Source organism: Lemur catta, chromosome 15, assembly GCF_020740605.2.
Source record: "Lemur catta isolate mLemCat1 chromosome 15, mLemCat1.pri, whole genome shotgun sequence".
NCBI classification, from domain to species: Eukaryota; Metazoa; Chordata; class Mammalia; order Primates; family Lemuridae; genus Lemur; species Lemur catta.
Window position 1 is genome coordinate 51,676,160 of NC_059142.1, and position 18,475 is coordinate 51,694,634.

Genomic DNA, 18,475 nt, shown 5'->3' on the forward strand with positions numbered 1-18,475 from the left:
TCACAGGTCGCAGGGGTTGCTGCCCTTAGGTGGTCAGGGAAGGCCTCTCTGAGAGGTGACATTTGAGCTGAGATGTGATGATAAAAAAAGAAGCTAACTATTCACAGATCTGCGGAAAAGCATTCCAGAAAGAACAGCAAGTGCCAATACCCCGAGAAAGGATCAGGCCTCCTCTTATTAGAAGGACAGAAGAAAGGCCAGGGTGGACGGAGCAGAGAAAGTGAGAGGGAACACAGCGGGAGATGGGGTCCAAGAGGCACGCAGGGGCCATGGATCCCCTGGGAAAGAAGCCACCGGAAGGTGATAAGCAGGGACTGAGCAGGTCTATGCTTTGAAATGATCCCTCTGGGAGGATCATTGCTGGGAGGAGAATGGACCCAGGGGCAGAGAATGAAAGAGGGAGTCCAGGCAGGAATAGGGTGGTTGCCAGATTGCTGGGACTGGGCTGTTAACCATGGAGATGATGAGCCACCATGGAATTCAGGATATATGTTGGAGGGAGGGCTGCCAAGACTCTAGAATGAAGATAGTAAGTCCAGTGCCCGTGAATATTCGCTAACTATCCCTGCGCGAGTAGCTGTGAGTGTGTACACGCACATGTGTGCACACAATCATGCATCCACACACATGCACACATATGCTGACTCCTTACAGGAACAGTACAGGGTAGGGGCAGGGACTCCAGACCCTGGAGCCAAAATGCCTGGGTCAAATTCCGACTCACCTGCTCACCAGCCATAAAGTGGGGTTCACATCACTGAACCTCTCCATTCCTCGGGTTCCTCGTCTGCAAAATGGGGACAATAGAAGAAGTGCCTCGTGGGGTTGGGAGGATTAAATCAGTCACTATACGTGAAGCATTTAGGGAAACGCCCTTGCCACATAGTGGGGGAGTTTCCTGTTGCTGCTATAACAAATGACCGCAAATGCAGTGGCTTATTACAAACGACACAGATTTATTGTCCTGCAGTTCTGGAGGCCAGAAGTACAAAATCAGTTTCACTGGGCTCAGGTCAAGGTGCTCCTTTCTGTTCCCTCTGGAAGCACAGGGAGAAGCCTCCTGCCTGCACCAGCTGCGGGAGGCCGCGGCACCCTCGGCCTCAGCCCTCCAGCCCGTGCTCCTGGCGGCTCTGCCTCCTCCTCTTCTGATCTTCCCACCTCCCTCCTCCGAGGACCCTGGTGATTACATTCTGGGTCCACGTGGATCATCCAGAACAATCTCTCCTCCTCAGACTCCTTCACTCAGACACATCTGCATAGTCCCCTGTGCCACAGAAGGTGACATTCACAGGTTCTAGGGATTAGGACACAGATACCTTTGGGGGCAATAAATAAAGGTTAATTACCATTATAATCATTATCATGGTTGTTATTGCAACGGAAGCCCCAGGGCACATCCCCAGCCCCCTCTCCAGCTCTGTGGGAGAGGGGAGGATGCAAAAAGACCCCTAACTCCCAGCAGCCCCCCGAGACTAGGCCCCAGGGCTGGGGACGCTGCTGGCTGACCAGGCAGAGGCCACAGCCAGTGTTTGTCCTGGCGAGGCAGGCGAGGGTAGAAGGCAGACAAGGCAGGATGCCGCTCACGGGCCTCGAGTGGCTCCAGGCTAAGACCTCCTGAGGGTGCTGTACTCCGTGGGGTCCACGTGGCTCGTGCCGGGGATGTGGGGGATGAGCTGGCCGGTGTTGATATAGGTCGGCTCCTGATCCACGTTGTCCAAAGTCAGAGATGCATAGGAAACTTCCTGTCTCGGAAAGGGAGCCTGCAAGGGAGATGGCCACGAGGTCAGGGAGGTCGGCAGGAAGCTATGGCCGTGGACGGAGGAGTCCTGGGATGAGGCTGGCAGGGGCAGACCCTTCAGAGCTTCTGACGTCCACTCCCACTCGGTGTCCCCTCCACTGTGCCAGGCACACTGGGCTTCAGCCAGGACAGGGCAGATCCTCAGCTCTGCACTACAGCCGCGCATTTCCTACGGAATCCCTAGTCACTCGGCCCCTCCACTCTCTCCTGCCCTGCGAGAGGACCATGTTTGACCGGTCCCTGAGTCCATGTCAGCTGTGCCCACACGAGCAGAAGAAAGCCCATACTCCAAGGGGGACAATGGCAGGCCTGCCCCCCACCAGCATCACGACAGCCCCTACAAAAGACACACCATGGTGACATATTCCACTTCCTCCTGGGCAGAGGAGGAGGACTTTGTGGAGGCCTTTTTCCGGGAGGAGCTGGAGGAGGTTCCTGTCTGCTGCAGGGTCAAGTGTGCATAGCAGAGTTCACCCTCCAGGGGCTGCAATACCTGGGACAGGGAACACAGGCTGGGGAGTCACAAGACCCATGTGTGGGCACAGGTTCTTCTTCCGTGGAGGTTCACAGGCCTCTCTGCTCCCCTAAGGGCCCCCTCCCAGTCCCTCTGTGCCCCACTTTTCAGGCTCCCATGCCCCCAGCCCTGCTGCCCTGGCTCTTTTCAGCCCCCCATCCTCCCAGGCCCCGCAGGGGACCATGAGGATGTGGATACTTGGCACATGGCTTATCTGATGCTTTTGGAGCTTCTGGGAGAGGGAAAATGAGGAAGGGGGAAGAGGAGCTGCCTGGTCTCTCTGGTCCGACCCCGGGGACTCTCTTACCTGCTCTGGAGGCATCCCAGCTGCTGGAAGACAAAAACAATCTAGAATTAGAAAGCCCACCCTTGAGATGCACAGGAGCCCCCAGGTCTGGGGAAGAGAAATATGGAAGAAAAGGAGTGAATTAGGCTCCAGGCTCAGAGATGGGGACCTAGTTCTAATTCTGACTCCTCAGATGACACACTCTGTGACAGTGATCATGTCACCCCTCTGAGCTTCCATTTCTCCACCTGAAAAGGGGGGACACTTCAGCCCCCTGTTCCCCAGTCATGGAACTGTGCGATCAGCTGATGAGGTGGCCCTGCCAGCTAGCAGCTCCCCTGGGCTTAAGTTTCCTTCTGCAGAATCCCGACCTCAGCCTGTCACTTCTGCCAGAAATTCTACCTGTGACTCCACCACTTCTCTACCGGATTCATCTTCAGGGTTCAACTCAGTGCCACCCTACCTCCCACCACTGCCCAGGCCGTCTAACCTCCTCCCCGGCTCCCAGGGCACCTGCTCTATGTCTGTCTCACTGCCTTCATCCCACTGAACTCGGAGTGGCCAGGCCTGTCCCTGCCCTGCGTCCCCAGTGCTGGGCTGTGCCGGCAATGGGTGCTCAGTCAGCAACACTCGTCTGCAGAGACGGGATTGCTCCAGGCCACCCCCCGAGCAGAGCACATGAGCTGGGGGACCTGTTTTCAGGTGGCTGCTGGGCCTGTCTTCTTTCTGTCCCTTGGCCCTTCCCTGCCACCATCCCATCTCCCTTGCTCTAGGGACAACAAAGAAAAAAGGAGTTTTCCCCTGGTTTTTAGCTTTGAAAGACTAGATGCCAAGGAACACGGAAAGTCCTTAGGACTTAGGCCATGGACAACACCTCCTCCCAGACGAAGCCTCCCCGGGCTGTGGGAGGGAGAGGTGCGGGAGAGAGGCTGGATGAGAGCTCGGGACCCCACGGTCCTGCGAAAGGTGCAATCACTGAGAATGTGGAAGCAAAGCCAGACAGGAAAAGGGCTCGGCTGAGGCCAGATCTTGAGATCTGCGAGCGCAGGCTCCCCAGCAAAGAGGCTGTTCCCCGAAAAGCAGGTTCACATGCAGCAAGCAGGTCAGCCCGGGGAAGGTCAGCCCGGGGAAGTCAGCCCGGGGAAGGTCAGCCCGGAGGAAGGTCAGCCCAGGGGAAGGTCAGCCCGGGGAAGGTCAGCCCGGGGAAGGTCAGCCAGGGGAAGGTCAGCCGGGGGAAGGTCAGCCCAGGGGAAGGTCAGCCCGGGGAAGGTCAGCCCAGGGGAAGGTCAGCCCGGGGAAGGTCAGCCCGGGGAAGGTCAGCCCAGGGGAAGGTCAGCCCAGGGGAAGGTCAGCCCAGGGGAAGGTCAGCCCGGGGAAGGTCAGCCGGGGGAAGGTCAGCCCGGGGAAGGTCAGCCGGGGGAAGGTCAGCCCGGGGAAGGTCAGCCCGGGGAAGGTCAGCCGGGGGAAGGCTGGTGGGCAGGGGAGCAGCAGGAGTGCGGGCTGCTCCAACCCTTCTGATCAGACACGGAGGACTGTTGTGTGTGCACACATGCATGTGTGAGTGGGGTGTGTGTGTGCACACACATGTACCTGTATTGTGTGTATGCATGCACCGTGTGTACATCTGTTCAGGTGTGTGTGTGTGTGTGTGTGTGTGTGTGTGTGTGTGTGTGTGTGTTTCTCCCTTCCCTCATGTCAGCTTAGTACCTCCTTGGCAACCACACAGACTCGATTTGACTCGAGTGTCTAGTGTAGGCACCCAATACTGAGCTGCCCACCTAAGGCAATGTCTTTCTCTGCCACCAAGAGCCAAACCAGGAAGCAAGAGGGGAACATGAGTCAGAGAGAAAAAGAAGGGCAGAGAAGATGTACAAGGTAGGCAGCTAATGCCAAAACCTCCTGAGGCTCACCTGTAAGCTCCAGGTCCCTTGGACTGCCAGCTGTCAGTGGCCTTTGGGACAGTCCCCTTCCAGACTGTGTGGGTAATACCTTGGACCACACCGCTTGGGTGACAACACTGGCCAGCGGCCCCACACCCCTCCACCCAGCCCAGCTGCAGCCCAGCCCCGCCCAGGTCTTCTCACCTTTCTTCTGGCGTTTCACCATCCTCCAAGCCAGGAGTGAGACGGCCACCAAGAGAAGCAGCAATATGGCAAAGATGAGGGGAATGAGGATGCTGAGCCTCGTGATGCCAAGCCTAGGGACAACAGGAGGAGGCCCATGCACCCCAGGCTTGCCTCCTGTCTCTGAGCCCGATCCCACCCACCGCAGAGCAGGGTCGGGGGGCCACACACCTTATGACCCGAAGGTCTGTGGTTTGCAGCCCGGGAAACTTCACTCCTGGGGGCTCTCAAAGATGGTTTTAAAAAAGGAAAGGTGGTTTCAGCGTGTCTAGAAGCCTAACAAAGATTGCGTGGCAACAGCTCCTAAAATGTCTCCCTGCTCCCACACTTGCCTTCTCTACTGGGCTGATAGCATCCTCCCCCCAAATCCATGTCCACCCAGAACCTATGACTGTGACCTACTTGCAGTTGTAACCAAGTTAAGATGAGGTCACACTGGGTTAGGGTGGGCCCTAATCCAGTGACTGGTGTCCTCAGAAGGGAGAGACTTGAACACACAGGCACACAGGGAGAAGGCCCTGTGACAACAGATGCAGAGATTGGGCTGAGGCTGCCCCAAATCAAGGAATGCCAAGAACTGCCAGCAACCGCCGAAAGCTAGGAGAGCAGCATGGGACAGACCCCCAAGAAGGAACCAACCCTGGCGACACCTTGATTTCAGATATCTGGCCTACTTAGCTGTGAGAGAATCCATTCCTGTAGTTTTAAACCTCCCAATGAGTGGTATTTCGCACAGCAGCCACAGGACACCCCATTGCCACTACCCAAAGCTACCCCCTGCTCAGACCATGTGATGCCCCTTACTCAACTCCTGGCCTCCAGCGTGCCACGCCTTTCAGACTGCGGCCAAGATACTCTTCTGGATAAAACCCAAGCTGCTTGACCCTTTGTACAAGGTCCTTTGAGATCTGAGACCCTGCTGGCCTCGTAGCCTCATTTCCTGTCCTTTCCCTAAACCAGCCGCTCCTCGCTGGGACTCCAGGCTCCATCTCAGTGACCGGCTTCAAATTCCGCGGATCCCAGCCCTTTGCACCTGCTGCTCCCCCACCGGAGATGTCCTCCTCTCCGTCTCCTCCGCACGCTCTTTCTCTCTCCCCACTTCGCCCAGCAATCTCTGCCTCACCCCTGCAGGAAGCATCCCCTGGCCGGCTCTGTCTGACGTAGGGGTGTCCTGACCTCCCTGGATTCGCCCGTCTCTGTGCCTGTCACTGCCGGAATCACCTAAATGCTCGAGCACCTCCCTCTGCTCTGCAACCTCCTTGGGCGTGAAAACTGTGATGCGTTGGACGGTGTCCCCTCCAAATCCATATGTTGAAGTCCCAACCCCCAATACCTCAGAACATGATGGTGTTTAGAAATGGGGTCTTGACAGGGGTAATGAAGGTTAAGTGAGGTCACTAGGGTGAGCCCTAGTCTAGTGAGACTACTGTCATTAGAAGAAGAGGAGATTAGGACAGAGACACACACACAGGGATGACGACCACGTGAGGACACAGGGAGAAGGCAGCCGTTCTACAAGCCAAGGAGAGAAGCCTCCAGAGAAACCAGCGCTGCTGACATCGTGATCTTGGGCTTCCAGCCTCCAGAACTGTGAGAAAATAAATTTCTGTTGTTTAAACTACCCAGGCTGTGGTACTTTGTTAGGGCAGCCCAAACCGACGATGCCAGGACTATCTAATTCATCACTGGAGTCACAGAAATTTGAGGAAGGAAGTCATCAAGCAATTAATTATATCAACTCTATTTGGTTACATCAATTGTCTCTAGATTATAAGTACCCCACGGCAGATACCTCGATTCTTTTGTTCGTTCCCATTTCCCTTTGTACACCCTAGAACAATGACGGCCATGAGTAGGTGCTCAATCGTTATTTGTTGAATAAATGAGTGGATTATCCATCTCATGCTAACCAAAGGCCCTGATTGGTACTTACCTATGGCTTTGATCAATAAGATAAGTAAATGCTTTAGCTATTACCTATAAAAGCCAGTTTGGTAGAAAAAAACCTTTCAGAACAGAGAGCAAATGGGAGCAGGAGTATAAGGGGTCCTCTGTGGTAGAAAGTTTGGGGACCTCCCGCGGGGATTTTGTGGCAAGGTCCCAGCAATAAGAGACCTTGGCAGATCTAGAAACAAAGTCAAGAGGGCCAAGCAGAGTGAAAGGAGGGAACGAAAGGGGACTTTTCTGCTTCTAGAAAGCCCCTTTGACTGCAGATGGCTGGGCAGGGCACTAAGAGGCACGAACGGAGCTCTGGGTGTGGAGTCCAGAGACTTCTATCCAAGCTCCAGAGCCACCCCTCACCGAGGAAGGGACTGAGGCTCAGTTTCTTATTCTGTAAAATGGGAACATTCGTATCTGCCCACTCCTGCAAACGAGGTAGTGGCCCTAGCCAGCACCAAAGAAAACAAAACAATGGACGGGAAAGCCCTCTGTGAGCTGCCGGGTGCTGCGGAGACACAGGGACTATCAGTATCACTGTTTTCCTGCCACAGCAGTGATTAGAGGAGCGTTCAGGGAAACAAGACTTCCCCAAGCCCCCCGTCCTCCCAGAAGTTGGGCCAAGAACCATCCTGCAGCCCCACAACCCTGTGCCCACACTCACACTAGCCACACTGTCCTCACTGACAGCCACTCATCTGTCTCCCACACTGAGCTCTGAGCTCCACAGGGGACACGCCACGTCTTTGTCCTCAGAGCTCAGCCATGTAGAGGTTAACTCGGTAAAAGTAAATGAATGAACGAACCAACAAACCTACAAGCTGCACTGAGCTTCAGGTTGAAGGATCTGTGGGGGCTGAAAGGACACTGCATGGCCTGAGAGCAATGGGGAGGTCCCCAGCATCTTAACGCTCACCAGGGAGCCTGCAGATCCAGGGCAAGCTCTGGCTGGGACCGAGACTCCAAAGGGTTCCCCTGTTGGAGGGGTTTGGGCCAAGTGGGCCACAGGGAACAGCAGCGGCGGAACTGGCTTACCTGTCACCAAGGGGATAGCTGGTCAGCGTCGAGGAGCCGTCAGTCTTTTCCGGGATGACCAGCCCTGTAACCGTGTTGGTGGTGGAGGTGGAGGTGGTGGGGGCTGCGGTCGACACTGTGGTTGGTGCTGGCATACAGACCAGATTACACACCACTCTGCCCACGCCGCCCCCGCCCCCATTGACGCAGCAAAGACAGGAGCAGACTGGGAACTTGCGCAGCAGCTGACATAGACCCTAGATCTGGGACATCAAAGGCCGGAATCTGCCCTGAACAAAATCATAACGTTCAGGAAGAACCTTGACTCTGAGAAAGCTGCGAAGCTTCAATGATGGGGATACCTACTTCCCAGGGCTGCTGCGAGGGTTCAGTGAGACAATGAATATTCTGCACTTTTCAAACAATTTCATGCCCAGAGATCTCGGGAGCTGCCTGGGACCCTGAGGACTGTGGTGCTGCCCACATGCCACGAGGGTCCTCGAGCTGGTGCCAGCCATCCGAGGGGAGCACAAGCCCAGCCCAACACATAAACTCATGCAAACCAGGCCTCTGGGGCCTCAGAGCTGAGCCTCCCAAGAGTGTCTGCATTAGAAGACCTTCTAGAGAAGGACTTGGGAAGACAACCTCGTTAAGCCCAAATGCATAAATGGAGCTTGGTGGGACTCAGCCCCAGGAATGCAGCTGTTTGACTGTGAAGGCCTTTCTGGACCTCAGGGATTACACCCCAGCACCCCGACGACGATGCTGAGCCTCTCTTCCCCCAGGGTGGAGATGGGATGGGGGTGGGAACAGCGGCTGTGAAGCCCCAGCCAGAGCCCCACCAAGAGCAGGGCGCACCTGGGCACCCGAGGCCCCAGGAAGGCATTGGCAGGCTGGGGTCTCTGGGTACCATGGAAGGGGGTGTCTTTGGCACATGAGTGAAAGGGGGACCATCATCTTGTCCCCTGTAAGCAATAGACACAGACACTGAGCTGCTCAGAGAAAAAATAAATGTGCCTGGAAGACCATGACCCATCCTGGCGGACGCCCTGGGAACCACAGGGCACATAGGAGAAGCCCTGCCCTCCTGATGCCAAATGGTCAGTCAGGCTCTATGAGACCTCAGGACTCAACCATCCTCTGTGACAGGTGACACTCAGTGACAGTTAATTCCCTCAAGTGGGAGCTCAGTGACCAGGACGGAGCAGGCCCTGAGAGTCGCTGCACCCTCTTACCTGGGTCAACGGCCACCTTAACTGGGACCCCACGGTCAACTCCAGTTCTCTCGATCCCACACCAGTAAGTGTCAGCGTCGTTTCTCCTGAGCTCCTCCATGGTCACAGTGAATGTGTGGTTTTTCTGATTGTCCCTGAGGGACACACGGTCCTTCCTCACCTCCTGCTCTGATCCAGTGGTCCTGACAAGAATCTCACAGCTGCTCCAAACAGCACCTCGACACCACCACTTCTTGTGAGTTTCCCACTCTGGGTCATAACGACACTGCACGGTCAGTGAGCCCTGCTCTGGGCCACTTGCTGCTCCTGGACCAGTGATTGGATCCCCAGCAGTGGAGTAGCCTGGAAAACACAAATCCATGTCCCTGTCACCTCCTACCCCAGGGGCAGGGCCACAGCCTCCTACGTTGGGAATAGCTCCCAAATCCCAGTGTCACATGAGTTAAATAACAGTCAAGGAAGAAATACACCTCCCACATGACAAAGCTTTTGCCCTTCAGTGTTCCCCTGGGTCAAAGCCACCAGGAAAGTCACTGCACAGCACAGCCACAGACCCCAAAAGAAACAACAATGTTGACACTGAGCAATTATGGCTTTCTGTAATTCACCTCTCTCCTCCTGCTCATGGTCAATGTAATCTGCATCTTTCAAGGGATGTCCTTTGCAAACATCTTTGTGTTATACTGGTCTGGTGGGGAGGAAATACCAGAAGACTCATTTCCATGGGAGAATGACGGCTGCCTTGACTCTTGACTGCTCCTGGTGGTTCTCATGGTTTCCAGTGGCTCTGCTGTAGTGAGCCCCCCACCCCCTGCCCCGGGGGAAGCCTTTGAAGTCTACAGAAACAGTGATGCCAACCGGTCTCCATGTGCTTTGGGACACATATCACACAGATCTCATTTTCTTCATGGAAGTGCTTTGGCCCCTTGTCAAGTAGCAAATTTGTGATTATTTACAGATTTCCCATTCTGTTCCATTGATCTATTTGCCCGTCTTTATGCCAGTCCCACACTGTCCTGATTACTGCAGCTAGTAGTAGTGTAGACGGTGCAGCAGTATTTTCTTAAAATATATATTTGTCTCATTCTTTCTCTCATTTGATCATCTTTGAAAGATTCGGGATACAGGGAAATGTTTCTTTACTGCAAGAAAAATAGCACTTCAAGCATGATAACAAATGGCAGATGACACAAGGCCTCCGTGTCAGGGAGATGCTGGCAAACAGTGGGGACCACGGCAATCCGAGAGCACAAGACCCTGTTCCACTCCAGCCCATCGTCCTCGTACAAGAAATGGGCTCTGTGACAAGAACACACAGTGGGGCAAGGACAGTCCCTTCAATAAATAGTGTTGGGAAAACTGGACAACCACATGTGGAAGAAAGTGAAATTGGACTCTTATGTCACCGCATACACAAAAATCAATTCAAAATGGATAGAACACTTAAATGTAAGACCTGAAACTATAAAAGTATTAGAAGAAAAAATAAGGAAAATACTCCATGGCATTGTCTGGGCAATGATTTCTCGGATGTGACCCCAAAAACACAGGCAACAGAAGCAGAAATAGACAAATGGGATTGCATCAAACTAAAAAGCTTCTGCACAGCAAAGGAAACAATTAACACAGTGACGACACAACTCACAGATAGGGAAAAAAATATATTTGCAAACCATACATCTGATAGGGGCTAATTAAGGGGCTAATATCCAAAATATGTAAGGAATTCAAATAACTCAATAGCAAGAAAACAAATAGCCCAAGTAAAAAAGGAACAAAGGACCTGAACAGACATTTCTCAAGAGAAGGGACACAAATGGCCAACAGATATATGCAAAAATGATGAACATCTCTCATCATCCGGAAAATGCAAATTAAAACCACAATGAGATAACACCTCATACCTGTGAGAATAGCTATTATCGACAAAACAAATGACAAGTTTTAGCAAGGATGCAGAGAAAAGGGAATCTTGTACGTTGTTGGTGGGAATTTAAATCAATATAGCTGTTTTAGAAAACAGTATAGAGGTTCCTCAAAAAATTAAAAATTACCATCTGATCCAGCAGTGCACTTCTGGGTATATGTCTAAAGGAATTGAAATCGGTATGTTGCAGAGATATCTGCACTCCCGTGGTCATTGCAGTGTTATTCACAATAGCCAAGATATGGAAGCAAAAGCAACCTAAATATTTATCAACTCATGAATGGATAAAGAAAATGTGGTGTATATATACAAAGAAATACTGTGTAGTCTTTTAAAAGGATATTCTGTCATTCATGACAACACGGATCGAATTGGAGGATGTTATGTTAAGTGAAATAAGCCAAGAACAGAAAGACAAGTAGCGAATGATCTCACATATGTAGGATCTAAAAAAGTTGATCTCATAGAAACAGAGTAGAAAGGAGGTTACCAGATATCGAGAGTAGGGGTGGGGGTGAGGAGGAAAGAACGGGGATAGGGGAGATGTTGATCAAAGGGTACAAAGTCTCAGTTAGACTGGAGGAATAAACTTTAGTGATCTATTGCACTGCATGGTGACCACAGCTCATTATAATGTTTTTATATTTCAAAATTGCTTAAATAGATTTTTAAAGTTCTCACCACAAAAAAAAAAAAACGATGAATTAGTGACGTAATGGGTATGTCAATTAGCTTGATTGATTCTTTCCATAATGTATACATAGATGAAATCACATTGTATCCCATAAATATACACAATTATTATTTGTCAATTAAAAATTTTTAAAAAGAAGCGAGCTCTGTGATTTCAGATCTTTTCATTTTTCTGGAGTAGCCAGAAATCTGGATTTTGTGTGAGACCCCTCAATTTTTAAACACTGGCTTAATTGGAAAAAACAGCGATACAGCAGGTGCCGTGCAAACCCCGTCCTCTGGCTGAGCCTGGCTGTCGGGACTCCACTCAGATCCATGTCCGTAAGGCAGGCTCTCTCTTTTTGTTTTTGAGACAGAGTCTCACTCTGTCACCCAGGCTACAGTGCCGTGTCATCAGCCTAGCTCACAGCAACCTCAAACTCCTGGGCTCAAACGATCCCCCTGCCTCAGCCTCCTAAGTAGCTGGGACTACAGGTGCATGCCACCATGCCCAGCGAATTTTTACTATTTTTAGTAGAGATGGGGTCTTGTTCTTGCTCAGGCTGGTCTGGAACTCCTGAGCTCAAGCCATCCTCCCACCTCAGCCTCCCAGAGTGCTAGGATTACAGGCATGAGCCACCGTGGGAAAATGGGCTTTTAAAAATCTCATCTATATAGTATAATCTCAGCTAACCTTTAAAAGATTCATAGGAAAAAAGATTAAAAGGAAATAAGCCAAAAAAGTTAACTGGTTGCCTTGGGCATCAGGATTATGGACAGAAAAGGTTTTTTCCCCACTAATTCTTTATTTGTTTTCTGGACTTTCCTAAGTGTCTAAGGTGAGCATGTATTATGTCCGAAATCTTGGGAAAACCTAATGCCTGTAACAGGCTGTCCCACGGTATGGTGGGCAGAGTGATGACTCTGTAAGGATGTCCACTTCCTAATCCCCAGAACCTGAGAATGTGTCCTTCATGTGGCCAAAGGGACTTTGCCACTGTGATTAAGGACCTTGAGACCGGAGAGTGCCCTGGATCATCCGGGTGGGCCTAACTGTAAGCACAGGTGTCCTTAGGGAGGGAGACATGGGGACAAGCAACGGCCAGAATGAGGTGGGGCCACAAGATAAAACATGCTGGAAGCCTCTGGAAGCTGGAAAAGTCAAGGAAATGAAGTCTCCAGAAGGAATGCAACCCTGCCAACACCTTGACTTTATGAATAGAACTCCTGATCGACCTCCGGAACCTAACATAATAACTGGTGTCGGGGTACTTTGTCACAGCAGCAAGAGGAAACTAATGCAGACGCCACCCCGCCCTCAGTGTTGCATCGTTAGCCCATCTCGCCTCCTGAGCAAGTCCCCCAGCCTGTCGCCTGAGCCTTGGCATTGGGCCCAACCTTTGAACCTTCTGCCCCACTCACTGCTTGGACCCCTCTGTCCCTGGCGCCCACGCCCCATCCAACCTGGGCAGAGCACCAATCCTGCTGGCCAAACCCTCCTGCCACGGATGGCAGCGCTGAGCGCTCGGGAGCAGCTCTCCCCTCGGGGAGTCCCCCCGGTCCAGCCACGCGGGATCACCCCAGAGCAGGAGGAATCTGGGCCCCAGAGAGGAGTGACTTGCACGCAGTCAGAGCGTGACAGGGTCAGGCCTGGCCCGCCTCTAGCTGGGCACAGGACACCAGCTGGTCTCCACTCTGGGTCAGCACACCTGGGGCCTCGTCCGTCTCTGCCCCCACGCACGACGTGGCTGAAGTTGGACACAGCAGCTCATTTTCCTCTGAAAAAAATAGTCATCAAAATTCTCTTCCTTCCTTGCGGATGTACTTCTTTGAGTGCAAAAAAAAACCAAAATAACTCTTCCTTTCTCACAGAAAATGAACCTCCTGGTCAGTAATTTTTTTCTTAAGTATTTTAAAACAATGAACTCTTTAGAAAAAGAGGGAAGTGGCGCCGGGTGGATGTGCCGCTGTGACCGGGGCTGGCGTGGCAGACGCCGGGGAGCCGAGGCTCAGGGGTTCCCGCGGCATCCAGTTCCACCTCAGCACGTGCAGCTGTGCCTGCTGGCTTCTCTGCCGCTTCACGTGGGACCTCCGCCTGCCTCGGTCACACCCAGCCACACACACCCCAACTCAGCTCTCACATCTGCTCACCACCAGGCTCCTCCGTTCCCAGATGTCAGGAGAAAACCATCCCGGCTGTACTTCCCCTGCCCGGCCAGCGCCTCTCAGAACATCCCACCCAAAGTCTGCCTCCTCCGTTTCTACGCTGGAACTCGGCCGAGTGTCCAAAACCCACTCTTCACTCTGCTGTCACCCCCCTTGCGGTCCTGGGCAGGTCACTTTCCTCCCTTGTGACCTATTCCCCAAAGAGATAATGATATGCCCGTGACCGGCCCCACCAGGCTGCTCTGAAGCATGTGACAAGCCATGCTGACCTCTCTGTTCCTCAAACGTGCCGGCCAAGCTCATTTCCAGAGCCCTTTACCCTCTCTGTCCCCTGTGCCTAGACAGCCGGCCCTGCTCTTAAGTGCCTGCCCCTTCCCTTCCCTCTTCTTCCAGGTCTCAGCTCAGAGAGATGTCCAAGACCCTTCTCAGAGGGGTCCTTTCAGTCCCCCACCCCAATCCCACTGTGTCACGTCATCTTGTTCTGCTTTTCTCACAGTACTTACCACTTCTTGAAATTATCTTTTTCATTTCTGTGACTGATGGATCAATTCAGACCACAAGAAAGTGTCACAAGCCATTAAGGGCCATCCAGTTGCCATGAACGCCCCTCTCCAGAGCCTCGGATCTACACGCTCGCCACGTGCTACCCTCAGGGAGAACTCTACTGCTCCCCTTCTCTCTGCTCTCCAATTAGTTTTTATTGCAATATAATTCACCTACCATATAATTCACCCTTTTAAAATGTACAACTCAGTGGTTTTTAGTACATTCACAAAATTGCACCACTATCACCACTATTTAATGTTTTCATCACTTCCCCCCAGAAAAAAACCCATACTCATTAGCCACCACTCCCCTGACCCCCATCCCCAGCCCCTGGAAACCACCAATCTAATTTCCATCTCTATAGATTTGCCTCTTCTAGACATGTCACATGAAGGGAATCACGCCGTGGACGGCCTTGGTGTCTGGCCTCTCTCCCTTGGCGTGATGTTTCCAGGTCCATCCGTGTTGTAGCATGGATCAGCATTTCCTTCCCTTTTAAGGCTGAATAATATTCCATTGGATGGAGATGCCACATTTCATTTATCCATCCATCAACTGATGGACATTTGGGTTGTTTACACATTTTGGATATTATGAATAATGTCATGAGCACTTACGTACAAGTTTTTACACAGACATGTGTTTTCAGTGCTCCTAGGTATATAACTAGAAGTGGACTTGCTGAATCATGTTGTAATTCTATCTCTAACATTTTAAGGAACCGCCAAAGTGTTTCGCAAGTGGCTGCACCCTTGTACGTTCCCAACAGTAATGTATGTCCTCTCCAGTCAATTTTAAGAGTTTTAATTGTTCAGTTCCATGAGAGTAGAAAGACAAAGACTGGGGAAGGAACATTATGGCAATCATATTATTCCCTCTCTATTGGACATATTCACTTATTCAACAAATACTTATTATTTGTCTAACGAGTACCTAGTACGGTTATAAGCACAAAAATCCCTGCCTTCTTGAAGCTTACAGTCTATCAAAATAGAGGAAGGGAAGAGACAAATAATGAAGAAAAATAATGCAAGGGAATTGCGATTTTAATCAGGGTCACCAATGAAGGCCCCAATGAGAAGCAAAGACATGGAGGACATGAGGGACTGGAGATTCTGGCTCTCTGAGGAAGAACATTCTGGACAGAAAGAACAGCAAGTGCAAAGGCCCCGAGGCCACAGTGTGCCTAGCTTGTCCAAAGAACATCTAAGAGGCCAGTGTGGCTGGAGCATTTTGAGCCAGGAGAAGGGTAAAAGATACCAGGGAGGTGACGCAGCAGGGGAACGAGATTGTGAGCACCTTGTAGCCTCTGTGAGGACTTTGCATTTCCACTCTGAGTAAAATGGAAGGTCATTGGAGGGTTTTGACCAGAGAGATGTGATCTGGCTCACATTTTCCAAGGATCAGCATGTGGTATGACAGAAAGAGATGGATGTCCCAGGTTTTGCTGGGCACTGAGACGGAGTTACCAAACACAAATATGGAGAAGACTGGGGGCGAAGGGATTCAAGGGGGAGACTTGGCCAGGTCCCGTTTGAAATGTCAACATCTGAGCACAGATGCTGAGTAGGCAGCTGGATGTGAGATTCTGGAGTCCTGGGAGCCGTGTCTAGGCTGGGGATGCTAAACTGCAGGACCCTGCACAGAGGTGGTCTCTATATCTTTTTTTTTTTTTTTTGAGGCAGAGTCTCGCTCTGTTGCCCGGGCTAGAGTGCCATGGTGTCAGCCTAGCTCACAACAACCTCTAACTCTTGGGCTTAAGTGATCCTCCTGCCTCAGCCTCCCGAGTAGCTGGGACTACAGGCATGCGCCACCATGCCTGGCTAATTTTTCTATATATTTCTAGTTGTCCAGCTAATTTCTTTCTATTTTTAGAAGGGACAAGGTCTCATTCTTGCTCAGGCTGGTCTCAAACTCCTGACCTTGAGCGATCCTCCCGCCTCAGCCTCCCAGAGTATTAAGATTACAGGCGTGAGCCACTGCAACCGCAGTGGCTCAGAGTGGCCCAGAGTGGGGCCCAGAGGTGATCTTTCAAGCCAAGAGAGCAGCTGAGCTCAACAAGGGAGGGACTCCAGACAGAGAAGCAGCCCTGGCTGAGTTCTGGAGTCTCCAACATTTCAAAGTCAAGAAAATTCCCTTCGTTTTTAATCAAAATGGTATCCACCAACTTAAGGTTTCTTTAGCCCTCAGATGTGGGTCTCTGTCCCCATCTCAGTCCCTCTGCAACTTTTACCCTTCCCTCCTGCCCCAAATGTCTAGAATCGCCTCTCCCTCCCTGCCTGGCAAACTGGCTCTGTCCTTCCTTCAGAGCCCCTCCACCCTCACTTCTACCCCCAAGCCTTCCCCTGCTCATAACTCATTCACGAAGGTGACAGTCCTGTCCAGGACCGAGTATCTACCCACTCTCCTGAGCAACCGGGCTCCTCTGCTTTTCCCTGGCCGGGTGTGTGGGGAAGTGTGGGGACCCATCGGTCCGTCCACTCTATGTCTTCAGCCCCTGGGGGTGGCCAGGAGTCATGCCTTGTGCTGGATTTATCATAAAGGCCACGTTCACTCTTCCTGCCCCAGCAACCATAGGTGCTGAGACACTGGGCGAAAGCGTGTGCGAGTGGCTGAAACACACAAGGCTCGTCCCTCCTCCCTCTGCCACCACTTCCTCCTGCTGGCTACAGCGCAGGCCCGCTCACCTGAGAGCCAGAAGAGGAGGAGGAAGAGTGTCAGCAGGTGCATTTTCTCTTCGCACTGGTCCCCTTGGTTGAGGCTGTCAGCAAGAGCCAGCTACAGGCTCCACTCCTTCATCTGCCACCTTCTGTTCTCGCTCACTCTCACCCTGGCACTTCCTCCTTCAGTCACTTCCCACTGTGAATGAGACTAAAAGAGGAAGGAGGTGGAATGGGTGAAATTTCAGGGCAGTTAGCAATGCAAGACGTCGGAGTGAGCATGAACAACCTTTTGAGAAATACCTCCCTGTCCGGAGCTACCACGGGTTCTCTAAAAAGAGAACTTTGGGCTCCTCTGCCTTCTGGAAATCTGCAGACACAGGCCAGCGGGTCTGGCCAGGCCTTAGCCATCCTCCTCCACGGTGGGCAGGTGGGTCCTGGTGAGCCAAGGCTGATGGGCGGAATGCCCTAAACCTGGGAGTTCGGGTGTAGCCAGGTTCTCAGGAGCCCAGAAGGCCAGATGTTCATCGGGATTGAAGGGGTTTGGGGCCAAAGTCAGAAAGCTAGAGGAGAGATTCCAGGGCTGAGATTGGAACAAGGGGGTGAGGAGGCTGTAGGCGCATCTTAACCAGACTGCAAAGGGAGGGTCTCAAAGAGCAGGGCGATGCAGGCAGGACACCAGTGGCCCAGGGGAAGGGGGGCTTTGTCCAGAGAATATTAGAAACTCTTATACTGCCCCCCACATATACCAAGTGAGAGCCCACGGATACCTACACTAGCCTGAAACCTCCAGAAACATGTCAATTGTACCAGGGACTCCTCCCGGAAGAACCAGCTCATTGCTTGTGAATATCACCCCCTCACTCCCACCCCTACCTTAGAATAGCTATTTATTGAGGTAAGAAAGAAAGAAAAAGAGAGAGGAAGCCCGGGCTTTACCTGCTGCACTCCCTTCTGACAACCTTGCCCACCTTCCCTCTCCCCTCCTCAGTGGGATCCCAGAGAGCCCTGGGGCGGAGCATGGGGGTCACAAAAGCTTTGGGCCTGTCTCATATTCTGCACCTGGAGCCACTTTCGCCAAGTGTCCCACACACCCTGAGACATCTTGACAAGACAGTGAGTCCCGAGGAGGAACACAACCCCTCATACCCTAATCAGGAATGAGTAAGAGTCCAGGGAGGTAATTTGCTCAAAAAACACAGCAGATGACAAGCTGTGACTTACTTTTCCAGGATGTGGCCAGAGGTGGCCTCTCACTTTACGTATCTGCGGCCATAAAGTAATGTCAACAGGCCGGGGCAGTGGGGGGGGGGGGGGCGAGGGCTCGGCCTGCCCTTTGGTCTCCACTGCTTGTCCACGGGTCCCCTGCCCAGGGCACTGTGTGGGGACACTGACACGCATCTGTCCTCTGCAGCAGGGAAGCCACCGGCTTTGAGGGAAATGAGCAGGAATTAAGCACAGTGGGGCAGCCCTGAGAAACAAGGGTAGAGGGCTATTTGCTCTCTGGGCACAGGCAGCAAGGAGTGAAGAGAACTGACTACCACAAGCCCTGCCTGCAGCCTCAGCCTCTGATCCTGGCCCCTCCCAGACACGGCC

At 52.3% G+C, this 18,475-nt stretch overlaps 1 protein-coding gene across 6 annotated transcripts; it reads right to left on the bottom strand.

The window, feature by feature from the left end:
* Window positions 1–936: 936 nt before the first annotated feature.
* Window positions 937–17,124, bottom strand: CD300LF (CD300 molecule like family member f). 6 transcript variants are annotated; one of them, XM_045569850.1, is made up of 7 exons: window positions 16,907–17,120; window positions 8,909–9,250; window positions 7,695–7,797; window positions 4,893–4,947; window positions 4,683–4,795; window positions 2,620–2,642; window positions 937–1,760 (listed from the first exon to the last, which is right to left on the bottom strand). In XM_045569850.1, the coding sequence occupies exons 1-7, from the start codon at window positions 16,947–16,949 to the stop codon at window positions 1,339–1,341; spliced, it is 1,101 nt and encodes a 366-aa protein (XP_045425806.1). In that variant the 5' UTR covers window positions 16,950–17,120; the 3' UTR covers window positions 937–1,338. The 6 variants fall into 6 exon arrangements, with proteins under 6 accessions (XP_045425806.1, XP_045425804.1, XP_045425803.1 ...); XM_045569848.1 differs by having other exon boundaries at window positions 2,620–2,639; window positions 7,695–7,821; window positions 16,907–17,119; XM_045569847.1 differs by having other exon boundaries at window positions 7,695–7,821; window positions 16,907–17,118.
* Between the last annotated feature and the right edge of the window lie 1,351 nt (window positions 17,125–18,475).

Excerpts from the sequence above, each read along its gene's own strand:
- CD300LF (XM_045569847.1), bottom strand. The coding sequence starts at position 16,949 with ATGCACCTGCTGACACTCTTCCTCCTCCTCTTCTGGCTCTCAG. Across the intron at positions 9,251-16,906 it reads CCTCCTCTTCTGGCTCTCAG|GCTACTCCACTGCTGGGGAT; the intron begins GTGAGCGGGCCT and ends TGTGTTTTCCAG. Across the intron at positions 4,948-7,694 it reads AGCTATCCCCTTGGTGACAG|AGCCCCCAGGAGTGAAGTTT; the intron begins GTAAGCCAGTTC and ends ACCATCTTTGAG.